The sequence below is a fragment of the Chanodichthys erythropterus genome, chromosome 14 (assembly GCF_024489055.1).
Source record: "Chanodichthys erythropterus isolate Z2021 chromosome 14, ASM2448905v1, whole genome shotgun sequence".
Taxonomy (NCBI): Eukaryota; Metazoa; Chordata; class Actinopteri; order Cypriniformes; family Xenocyprididae; genus Chanodichthys; species Chanodichthys erythropterus.
Window position 1 is genome coordinate 6,703,811 of NC_090234.1, and position 12,760 is coordinate 6,716,570.

At 36.8% G+C, this 12,760-nt stretch overlaps 1 protein-coding gene across 1 annotated transcript in view; it reads right to left on the reverse strand.

Annotated features, from left to right (window-relative positions):
• The window catches only part of agps (alkylglycerone phosphate synthase), a 63,222-nt gene extending 50,934 nt beyond the window's left edge, over nucleotides 1–12,288 (reverse strand). The window contains exon 1 of the mRNA XM_067408725.1: nucleotides 12,086–12,288. Coding sequence (XP_067264826.1) covers nucleotides 12,086–12,258 — 173 coding nt within the window. The 5' untranslated portion in view covers nucleotides 12,259–12,288. The remainder of the gene's footprint in view (nucleotides 1–12,085) is intronic.
• Nucleotides 12,289–12,760: the final 472 nt, after the last annotated feature.

The following is a 12,760-nucleotide window of genomic DNA, read 5'->3' on the forward strand; positions in this document are numbered from 1 at the left end:
TGCACACCGGTACATACACCATTCAATCATAAGCCAGGTTTTGTCAAATGTTTAGCGATATAGCTGATGGAAAGGCCATTTGTCAATAAGATTTCTCAAATGTCCACACAATCTTTTTCCAATTTTAGCGCATAAATTCTCACACACCGTTTTATCTGTAAAAGGCCAACTGGATGGAAATAGCCTCTATAGATATTTTATTTGCACATATTTGCTTTCTCAATAACAAAACATTGTAAAAACCGGATGGAAACCTGGCTATAGAGGCCATTACAGTGACCTGTGGAGATGACCACTCCCGTCTTTATAGTATGATAATGGGAGCACATGAACTGATCAGGTTACTATAAAAATCCTGAAGGTCACACCATTCACTTCTGCTGAGAGTGAAGAGATAGAGAACGCTTTGAGAGAGTCAACAGAGGTTACAATAAAGGTCCAGCTCTCTTGATCCATTCAAGTCACTGGCAATAAACAGCACTATTTTAAGTGCACTAAACAAAAACATCTGCTGAGTGTTTTGCAAGATTAAATGTATTCGTTTATAAAACATAAACTTGTTCTAGTTTAAAAAAAAAATTTATTTTAAGAGTATATAGGCATTTTTACAAGTCTGCATGGTCAGAATTTATTTTAAAATATTTATAAATAATAATAAATTATTAATTTTGAGAGTAAAATTGAAGTTTAACGTTTAGCAAAATATTGTCATGATAAAATATGTTTTGGTTTCTCATTCCACACTAGAGAGAAAAAAATCTATTATTATTTTAATTTTAAATGAATTTGAACTGATTTTGTCCTTGGGAATTGATTTTATTGCAAAAACAATATTGCACAGTTTATTATAAATTATTTATCTGTGGGCATTATTATTATTATTATTATTATTATTATTATTATTATTAATTTGTGTACACTTGTAACCTCCCCTCGGTCTCCAAGTGACATCTATCTCGGCGGAGGGCGGGACTTAATATCCTCCACAAATGACTGCAAACTGGCAACTTCCTACAATCCAATCGATTCCCGAGGACAAAATCAAGCCCCGCCCCACATTTGTTCTTGTTCCACAAGCAGTTTCACTTTGAGACACACTACCAGTCAAAAGTTTGGAAACATTACAATTTTAATGTTTTTGAACGAAGTCTCTTATGCTCATTAAGGCTGCATTTATGTCATAATAAATACAGAAAAAAACTATAATATTGTGAAATATTATTACAATTTAAAGTTATGGTTTTCTATTTTAATATACTTTGAAATATATTTTTTTCCTGTGATCACAGCTGAATTTTCAGCATCATTACTCCAGTCTTCAGTGTCACATGATCCTTCAGAAATCAATCCAATATGCTGATTTATTATCAATGTTGGAAACAGTTGTGCTGCTTAATATTATTTTATAACCTGTGATACTTTTTCAGGATTCTTTGATGGATAAAAAGTTAAAAAATATCTTTTTTTTTTTAAATAGAAATATTTTGTAAAAATATACACTACTGTTCAAAACTTTGGGGTCAGTAATTTTTTTTCTTTCTTTTTTTTTTGAAAGAAATTAATACTTTTCTTCAGTACGGATGTGTTAAATTGATAAAAAGTGATAATAAAGATTTATATTGTTAGAAAAGATTTCTATTTTGAATAAATGCTGTTCTTTTTAACCTTTTATTCATAAATGAATCCTGAAAAAGTATCACAGGTTCCAAAAAAAAATATTAAGCAGCACAACTGTTTCCAACATTGATAATAACTGAGCAGCAAATCAACATATCAGAATGATTTCTGAAGGATCATGTGACACTGAAGACTGGAGTAATGATGCTGAAAATTCAGCTTTGATCACAGGAATAAATTACATTTTAAAGTATATTAAAAACAGAAAACTATAATTTAAAATTGTAATAATATTTCACAATATTATTGTTTTTTCTGTATTTATTATGAAATAAATGCAACCTTAATGAACATAAGAGACTTTTTTCAAAAACATTAATAATAGTAATGTTTCCAAACTTTTGACTGGTAGTGTACTTCACAATAGAGAAGAAAAGACTAGCGCAATTCCATTTCATTCCAAGCATAACATGAATTTCAATTCTGAAAATGCAGGGAATTAATCCCTTAGGTGACTCTTATGGGGGGTTTTTTATTTGAGGGGATTTTTTATTAAATTACCTCTCAGTAAATTCATTTGTGTTTTTACAATGGGTTGAATTTGTTGCACAATAGCTTAAACAGCACAAGGAGGCTTTGAGTTGAATTTACAAAAAAAGACAAACAGTCTGTAATAAAATAAAAAATAATCAGGTTACAAACGATAGCACAAATAAATACAATAGAATAAAGAGACAAATTAAATAAACAATGCTTTAAGTTTTTCAGGTTGGTCTAACAGTAGTATTCATGTACGAAATACTACAGAAACTGATGTAAATGTATAATAACACTAGATAGTCTTAATTGTAGAAATTGATTAATCCCTACAATTAAAATTACAAAAAGTTATTCAGTCAAGAGCAGTGAGTGATTTTCTCTTTGTCTCTTGTCGTTTGGTTAACATTAATGACACAGACGGCAGCAGGTTTATTAGGCTGCTGTCACTTTAAGAGATAATGCACGGATCAAATATACTGATACAACACATGCGTTTGCTTTCCCAACTGTTAAAAGATCACTTAAGACAGAAATAACTAACTGTGAATCCATGCCAAGACGGGCATCTTTTGTGTATCTGACCATTTAAGTCCAATAAGCCACAAAAAAAAAAAAAAGAAATTCAATTTGTTACTCGTGAGCTGATAGAGACGCAGCTTTATGTGTGTGCACTTGGAGTACATTTTGGTTTGAAACGTTCCACCATGTCACATTGTCCTTAAGTTACGAAACCTCTCGTTGTGAGGATGTCATCACTAAGGGTTTTCTTAACTCGAGGGCCTTCTTGCAACAGGCTCCTGGTGGCTCAGGTCCCAAAGTCCAATCGTTCAGAAAAATAACCGCACACTTCTCCTGTTTTTTCTCAAACCTTAAGCATGAGCAATAGCAATTGTGAGGATTGTCTTAGCAAAGAGCACTAACTAAAGCACACGTTCATTCCTCCAGGACAGAGTGCAGCTGTGATCTCTGGAGCGGAGCGCCTGCTGCGGGACTCGCACTAAACACACGCGGTCAGTGTGCAGAAACACGCGAGCGGCCGAACGCAGGATGGAATGCAGGTCTGCTGGTGATCTTCTGACAAACAGACACAGTCAAACCCTGAAACTCTAGGTCAGCCACACAACGCTTCCCTACAGCAAATTAAAGAGCAGACAAAAAATGTGACCACTCCAGACCTGACAAGACGACGGAATCAGAGACAAAGAGAGATGCTATCTGAATCAGTTGAAGAAGAACAGTTGATCTACCACAGCGTTTCACCAGAGTCTAATAATAGACACGAACAAATCCCTCAATTACCCACAAAAACAGACTTTCAGCCTGTGTATTTTCACTCCTGCAAGTGGAAGGGACCAGTCTCCTGTTATAAATTATAGGGGTGTAACGATACTCATGAATCACGGTTGGATACGTATTGAGATGTTTGGAACAAAAAAAATGAAGCTGAAATTCAAATAGACTTATTGTCAAAACATTCACAATTTTCTTTATTAAGTTGTATATACAACTTTTGTTGTACACTTACATGATAAGAATAAACCATCTAAAACTCTTTGAATCATCATACTACCCAAACTCGCCATGGTGAGTTAAATTCTGCTTTCACTTCGAGTGCTGCTTTAAAGGGGGTCTGATGCTATTTCATGCACTCTGACTTATTTACACTGTTGAAGAGTTGCATTCTCATGCTAAACATGGCCAAAGTTTCAAAACACGAGTTGGACGTATGACGGAGTATTTCTGTGCCAAATCCACTACTTCCGGTTTCAGTACGGGTTTCGTTTTTTTTTTTTTTTTTTTTCTTCGAGCATGGCCTGTATGACATCAAAAGAGAACGGAATTCCTTATATAGGCACTTCCCCCTGATAAGCGTGCACACACACATCACTCAGAGCAAGAGCACGTCCATCAACGCGTTTCGTTCAGGATATGGAAGCCGAGAGATTTTTCAACAATGGCTGTGTCCCAATTCAGGGGCTGCACCCTTCGAAGGCTGCATACATCATCGGTCTCATTTAAGAAAAATAACCATTAGATTGCAACGTAAGAAAGAAATGACAGTATTTTTCACCTCACAATGAATATCAGTACATTTTATTAGGTTACTTTTCTTAATTATGACATCCTTAATGAAGTATTCAACCTTCAAATGCGACCTCTGGAGGACGCAGCCTCTGAAATGAGACGCAGCTCCTGTCACTGAAGGAGTGTGTTTTTGGTTTTGAAAGAAAAACAACCTTTTTCAGCTTCCCAAAGAACCCAGTGTTAAGGGAACAGTGGATGAAGTTTGTTTTTCTGGGACAGCAACGGAGTTGCACACGTATGTTTGTTTGTTCCCGGGATTTCGGTGATGAATACTTTGTAAAGAAGTCCGAGTTCGGCACTGGATTTGCAGATCGGCAGTGGTGAGTATAGCTGCATCAGATGTCTGTGTTTGGTTGGCAATCAGCAAAGTGCATATAATGTAAACAACACGAACATTTTTGTTCCCTTTTTATTATTTATAATGACGTCGCAGCTTGCAGACAATCTCTATGCAGAAGATGCGCGCTCGTGACTCTTGCTCCTGCTCCGCCCACAGCACTGGTGGCAGACACGCCTCCAGGAGCTCGGCTTTTTCCAGAAGGACTCAGTTTAGCGTAGCTATCTTTTATAAATATGACAAAACTAAAGACTTTTCGGAGATATGAAGGATGCAATATTACTCTGTATGTACTCAAGATTAACATGAGATTGTGTGATTCCCCCCCTTTAAACAATGTTTGCGCTTTCACTTTGAGAAGAGCCACTTCAGATGATCAATGATAGTTGTGATCAAAGCGTGTCAAAATTACTATTCCCAAACTTTATTAGTTCATCCAAAAATTTAAATTCTCTCTTCATTTACTCACCCTCATTTCGTTTTCATGTGTCACGCACACACATACATTTGAATTTATTTGCAAATTGATTTTTTTTTTTTTTTTCGATGCCTATATGACATTTTTGGACTTTAAATGAAGGGACATAAAAATATCTTCATTTGTGTTTGGAAGATGAACGAACATCTTAAAAGGTTTGAAACATCATGAGAGTGAGTACATAATGACAGAATTTACATTTTTGGGTAAATTATACTTTATAAATACAGTAAGCTGAGCCTTGGATAAAACTAACTCTATATCGCGGGTCATATCATTTACATCAACGAAACACATCGTCACATTTTTATATCGAGATGTAACAATGTATCATTATAAATTACACAGGAAAATTCTATTAGGTTTCTTTTTAAGCATATAAACTAAAAGACAAACTGGATTGATTCATTATAACGTACTAAGACAAAAGCTCTCAAACAAAACATCTAATTATCAAGGTAACTTTCTTTGAATACAACTAAATTGGTTTGAATGGACCTGATGAATAGCTAGCCTGTTAGCAAACAGGTCTGACATGTCGGATGTTAACGGATTATTAACTTTCCTCTAAGTTATTTACACTCAAAACATTTTATAATTAACCAACATTTTAAGTTCCTTTTTATGTGTAAAGGTGGAATCTGCACTTTCAGAAGTATCGTGTGCAGACTAAAAAGTTCCTTCACTCGTTTTCATGTTGGTCACATGAATTCGCCATGTGGAACGACAGAAAGCTGCTCGGTCTGAATGTGACTTCGGTGCGAGTTGTGCTTCATGCATCACTAGAAAATCGACAATGAACTATTTTTGCCCGCAAAATTGCACTAATGTGACCGCATTTTACTTTTGAAAAATAGACAGTTTTGTTGAAAATGTTTATAAGCATCCACACCACTAGATGTCAGTGTAAGTCAAAGACGACTGCAATATCGTAATTTGTATTTATTTCAAATTTTGGTGAAATTGTGGCTAATTCATATGAATTTCATCATATCAATAAACATATCCAGCTAACAAAAGTCATGTTAAAGTGTTTCTATTATGCTATTTTAAAGGTTGCTAATCTTGTTTTGTCTCTCCTACAGCAGGTTTACATGCATCCAAGATCAAAAACACTATCCATTGCAGCATCAGCTCTTTTCTCTCAGTGTCTGAAATGGTTTGATAAAGGATTTGGTCTCTAAACCCCTCCTTTCTGAGAGCCTGCTCTGCTCTGACTGGTCACATGTTCCAGTCTGTTATGATTGGTCGGCCGCTTACAGTGCGTGTCAGAAACTAAACTCTCATGATCATATCTGAATTTCAGCTCTTGATTCACAGTGATACGAACAGTAACGATGGAGTCGGTTTTACTGTATCAATCTCATCAAAGTGGATTTGCTTTGGCAACAGAAAACAGCGTCTTCTCGACATGAACAACACGAACCAGGGTCAAAGTTGAGGGTCAAAGTTCACCAGCAGCCAATGAAGACCATAGACTGGCATTGTCCAAATGTGTCACAAAGGTAGGTTCAGCAGATTGGTTTTAAAAACTTTTGTCTTTTACATACACAAACAGCTATATTACACACTACATGAAAGATAATATCCTTAAAAGCATAAATGGGGCAACTTTAAAACAAAACCAAGAGGAAACATTTTAAACCCCTTCAGTATAACGCATGGCATGATAAGATACGAGAACACTGAAAAGAAAATGTGTTTAACAGCCTCTACATCGACCATTTCTCTTGATTCAACACATACAGAATTCCAGCAGTATCTTATCAATGAACTTCACTGTATATACAGCTGTGGGATAAAAGTGAGGCCTATTGTTCCAAAATATTTCCACATCTGGGAATATCTCCCATATGTTGACCAGGAGAAGTCAAGTTAGGACCTGTCCCAATACCCACACTTGCGATCTTGGCCTGTTGAGAGCATGTGCATGTGACAGGAAGTAAGAGTGCAAGACTGTCCCAGATCTGAAAGACGCCAAACCTCAAAACACACTAAATCCATCTTTATCTGACGCCAAACGAACTCTGGTGTGGTTCGACTGAAATATGAACGCAGCACGGGCCAAAGACATCTAAAGTGATGTCACAAGATGTGACTCTAAAAGGACTGAACGCTCAAGCGTGCCTGTTCTGCTCTTCATAGGTGCTGAGTTTCCCATTACAATTCGGTACATGCATTTGAACTGCAGTCTCCTCACAGCAGATCTTTCTTTGACTGCAACGGAGGAACTCCTGCTGCTGTTTTGACCCCTTTACACATTTTAGAAGCTCTTTGTGAATATGTACACACATACAACGAGCACGTTTAGTGCAGCACACAGCATTGTTTTGAATGTTGCGTGACCTTATTCTCAATCATTTTGTTTTGGATCTTATAGTTTCAGTGTGAATGCTAAGCGAACCAGGACTAAATATATCTTATTTTGGGGGTTCAAACAAACCAAGAGAACTGAACTATAAGGGTTACAAGTTTATTTGAAAAAGTGCAAGAATTGTAAATAATGCTCTGTAAAAACACCATGTTGTAAAAGGGTCATTGACGAATCAGTGCTTCCCACACATAGACTTTACTTGGGCGGGCCGCCCACGTATAATAACGGCCACCCAAGTATATTTGGAGACACATTTTTGCTTTTATTATTTTTATCCTCTTATACTTTTATATCCACGCAAGATAATGAAACCATCCGCGATCGAATAACTAGTCGTTTCGTACCTGCTCGTTATGTGTGCATCAGAACGGTGTACTCCCGCTAGCATTCCCACGGGCGCTGCATTTTGCAAATGCATTTTGCGTTCTACAAGCTCGCGCAACAGCGCTTCAGTCTGCTTCAAAGTGATTCTTAATCAATGAAAAGCGCAGATTTATGCCAAGCGATTGCTAATGAACTCAAGTTGATGAATTATTACAAAGTCTACTTTATGGCCTTTATATAAAATGTTTTAGATGATTGTAAGAATCTGAAAGATCAGCCTGCAATAGTACAGACATTTCAAAATAAGAGTCCCGGTGTATTTCGGGCTTGTTTATAATTAAAAGTCACACGCTAAGTATTTTCTTTTTCTTTTGGGCATTATTGGTATTTTGGTTACACAATAAATTGTATTTAATTTGATTTCCATTTAATTCATAGTAAATTATTAAAACTAAAAGACTAAGAACATTATTTTAATTTAAATTTTACTAGTAAAATCTGTCACATTCACTGAGAGAGACACTATATGACAGCAAGGAGAACATACGAAAAGGAGAACCATTTAAATGCTGTAATTTTGCATAATTTACAATGCATAATATTAGTATGTAATTAAATGTAATTAAAATTAATTTCAATAAATAAAAATACTGTTAAAAATCACACGATTTGTTTGTCACATGTAGTAGACGTTTTTTTGTGCCGTAGGTAATAGGAGGATTTTTCGCCCGGCTACCACCGCAAGTATATTTGTGGGAAGCACTGCGAATAATAAGGTTTTTAAAAGTGTAAAAAACATAATGGAGATATAATTCATTTTGAAGTTTTATTAAGTGTTAAAAATGAGATTATGTGGTTTCTATAATAAGTTAACACTGCTTTTGTCATTTTTTACAAGATGGACAAAATCTGTCACCAAAAAAACGTTCAAAATTTGGTTTAACCAAAATTTCGGTTTTAACGAATGACACTTTTAGTTTTACCGAATGACGATATTTTCAAACAATGCTAACAGGCTGATATCTAGCAAAAGGACAATCAAACATTTTATATTTAGCACAAGTTTTTGAAATATTACATTTTCCATGTTTTATAGCGGTTGTACCGAATGACCTGATGTTTCGGGACATGCGTATGAGCAAGTGAAAACATGAATTTTTCAAATAGTTAGAGAGTTAGATCATTTACTTCATGAATGATGTCACATCCTGTCACATGATATTGACCGCATGACTTTATCCAAAATGATCCCTTTATATTGGTTACTCTGAATGACGTCAATGAAATTCATTTTTCCGGACATTCTTTCTTATAACAAAGCAACGACTTCTACACATAATTTTAATGTTAATGTTGATATATGATGTTATAAAATCATGCCAGAATAAAAAATATATACATTTATTACATTTTAAGACATTTTAATCACAAATTAAATGGCTGTATTGGCCTTTGGACGGTTAAACCGAATGACCTTTTGACACTTCAAAATCTTTAAAATACCTTTATATGTGCAAAATATAATTAAACCTTTTGGATTCAGTAAAAGAGATCTAGTTGTACTACCTTTCATACTTTGGATGTCATATCTTTGTTTTTTATTATCATTATTAAGGCCTTTAGACAAAAAAAAATGACTCGTCACATCATTGACCCAAGTGTGTCCCATCGAGTAATCAAAAGAGACACACACACACACACACACTTGTGGTCCTTCACGCCCACTTGAACCGAATCCAGGAAAGACGTCATGTAGGTAGACAAGTGGTTAAGTGTAAAGACCACAAGTGTGGGTTCATACTGCCTAACTGCCTGAGAAAACAACATGGCATTGACGGCAGGGACAAAAAAAGCATCTACATACAAAAATCACTGCTGGGTCTCAGTAGGTCAAAGGTTATTTCACCTCATGTCCAGCACTAGATGGCAGCACACTGCCGTTAGCAAATACAAAGTCAGGCCACCCCAGCCCTCATCCAATCAGAGCACAGCACTGCCATACTAACTTTTGACATACAAAATACAACTTGTGGGGAGATAATCACCTCATGTTTACATTAATAGCGGATTGCAGCACCAATAATCTATCCACTAACTTACAAGAGGAAAGTGATAACAGCCATCACATATTTAACAACTTCAAAGGAAGAAAAGCACAGAACATGTGCACAATCACAACAGCAGTGCTCTGGAAAGGTAGATGAGACAAGTGCTCAGTCTACGAGCCTCAAGCCAGTGCTGGTGAAACTACAGCAATAACCAACGCCCTTTCTGTTTACAGAAGCATCATCATCACTTCCAATGAAAGCATGTCTGAACACACAGGAAACAAGATGATATCAATCTTTCTAGACCAAAGGCCCCTCAAAATCAGACTTTCAGCAACCTCCAGAATAGAAAAAATGATTTAAGTAACACTTTAAATAGCTTTCATTAAGCACATTAACTCTTAACAGATTATTTAAATGGATAGTTCACTCAAAAATGAAAATTGTGTCATCACCTGTATGCATTTCTTTGTTCTGCTGAACACAAAAGAAGATATTTGGAAGAATGTTTGTAACCAAACAGATTTCGGCCCCTATTGACTGCCATAGTATTTATTTTCCCATGTTGGTAGTCAATCGGCTTGGTTACAAAACATTCTTCCAAATATCTTCTTTTGTGTTCAGCAGAACAAAGAAATACAGGTTTGAGGGTGAATCAATGATGACACAATTTTCATTTTTGGGTGAACTATCCCTTTCAAGGTGCCATAGAACACATTTTCACATATGCGTCTGTGAAGTTTCAGCTCAAAATACCCCAAAGATTTTTTAAATTAAATTTTTTTAACTGCCTATTTTGGGGCATCATTAAAAATGTGCTGATTCAGGCTGCGGCCCCTTTAAATCTTCGCGCTCCCCGCCCACGGAGCTCGCGACTGCCTTAAACAGCATAAACAAAGTTCACACAGCTAATATAACCCTCAAAATGGATCTTTACAAAGTGTTCATCATGCATATCGCATGCATACATCAGATCATGTGATTACAGTATTTATTTGGATGTTTACATTTGATTCTGAATGAGTTTGATAGTGCTCCGTGGCTAAAGCTAACATTAGAGATTTATAAAGAATGAAGTTGTTTATGAATTATACAGACTGCAAGTGTTTAAAAATTAAAATAGCGACGGCTCTTGTCTCCGTGAATACAGTAAGAAACGATGGTAACTTTAACCTCATTTAACAGTACATTAGCAACATGCTAACAAAACATTTAGAAAGATAATTTACAAATATCACTAAAAATATGATATCATGGATCATGTCAGTTATTATTGCTCCATCTGCCATTTTTCGCTATTGTTCTCGCTTGCTTACCTAGTCTGATGATTCAGCTGTGTACAGATCCAGACGTTAATACTGGCTGCCCTTGTGTAATGCCTTGATCATGGGCTGGCATATGCAAATATTGGGGTCGTACATATTAATGATCCCGACTGTTACGTAACAGTCTGTGTTATGTTGAGATTCGCCTGTTCTTTAGAGGTCTTTTAAACAAATTAGATTTATATAAGAAGGTGTTTGAGACTCACTGTATGTCATTTCAATGTACTGAACTCTTGTTATTCAACTATGCCAAGTTAAATTCAATTTTCCATTCTACGGCACCTTTAAGAGTTGGAAATAAGTTCGAAAGGTCGCTACATTCTCCACAGATCCTCTGAACAACCCCTGGTTGTTGCTCATAAAACTTTTTCCATAGCACTTATTTGACAGATATGTTTAAACAATGAAACTGGCTGTCAAGCCCCAAAAAGCACCATGTGACTTGTGTCGTGCAACATATTTTCAGATAGATCTGAGTGAGGAACAGACCCAAATGTAACTGGAAAATTGCCCTGGTTCTTAAATCTCGTTTACTTGAGGCTGAGTAGATGACGACAGAAATTATTTTTGGGTGACCTATAGCTTTAAGGGCTGATGCGAGCTTATAATGGAGGAACCAGCAGCCCTGTGACAGACGTCTTCTTCAGTACCGGTTTATAACCGCATCGATCTGTGCAATGAGCACAATGCCTTATGAAACGAGAAAAGCCGAAGATGGGAATGTGTTCATCAGTGTGTGTGCAGATATCGCGCGCCACCGCACCCGCCTCGGGGATGTGAATGGACACTTTGTTTAGATCCAGCTCTCGAGCGCACAGTGTTACAATGTTACACCCGCCGCCGCTGTGCTCCTTCACGCGACTGCTCTTTAAATACAGCGCTTATTTGTGTCAATGATGTGTGTGTGAGTCGCGTGAAGGGCTGGATCCCACGGCACACAGGTTCACGCGCACATACCTCCTCTTCGGTACCGGTGTCAGGCTGCTCGGGTCGGATCGGGACGTCTCGGCTTTGCACTCGTGCGCAGCGACGCTCGTGTTTTCATCTTCTGGCCGTTTCTGCAAATGTCCGGCAATGATCCTGAGTCTTTGCTGTGCGGTACTGCTCCTGCTGCTGCCGTTTGACGCCATGCTGCTTCCGTGTTTGCTGTCAGAGGTCAGCGAGCGGCTGATGGAGGGATGTGAGGTGGAGATTACACACGCGTCCCGTCATGCACCGCACTCCGCCTCCGTCATCCCCGCCCGCTCCGCTCCGGTGTGCTGCTTACTGATTACAGAAGATTTTCCCTAAAATTATCCTTAAATCATGCAATTTATTTGTATTTCATAAATATCACTTTTTCAATATCTAATCTCTTAGAATGTCAAAAACGTTCATTGGCAGCATTTAGGTTTGTCTTTTAACAGTAAATAGTGTTTTAATACGGGGTTAGATATAATACTGTCAGTTTGACAGGTCAGAAAAGAGCAATATCATAAATCCCATCTTCTCTTTGAGCTCACGTGAGAAATTGCATGCGACTGTGAGCAAATTTGTAGATTTTATGACCAAAAAAAACTGATTTTCATGTAAGAAAGTAACATTTTTCATCAAGATTAAATTTTTGCCTAGCAATCATTTAATTGTAGATAC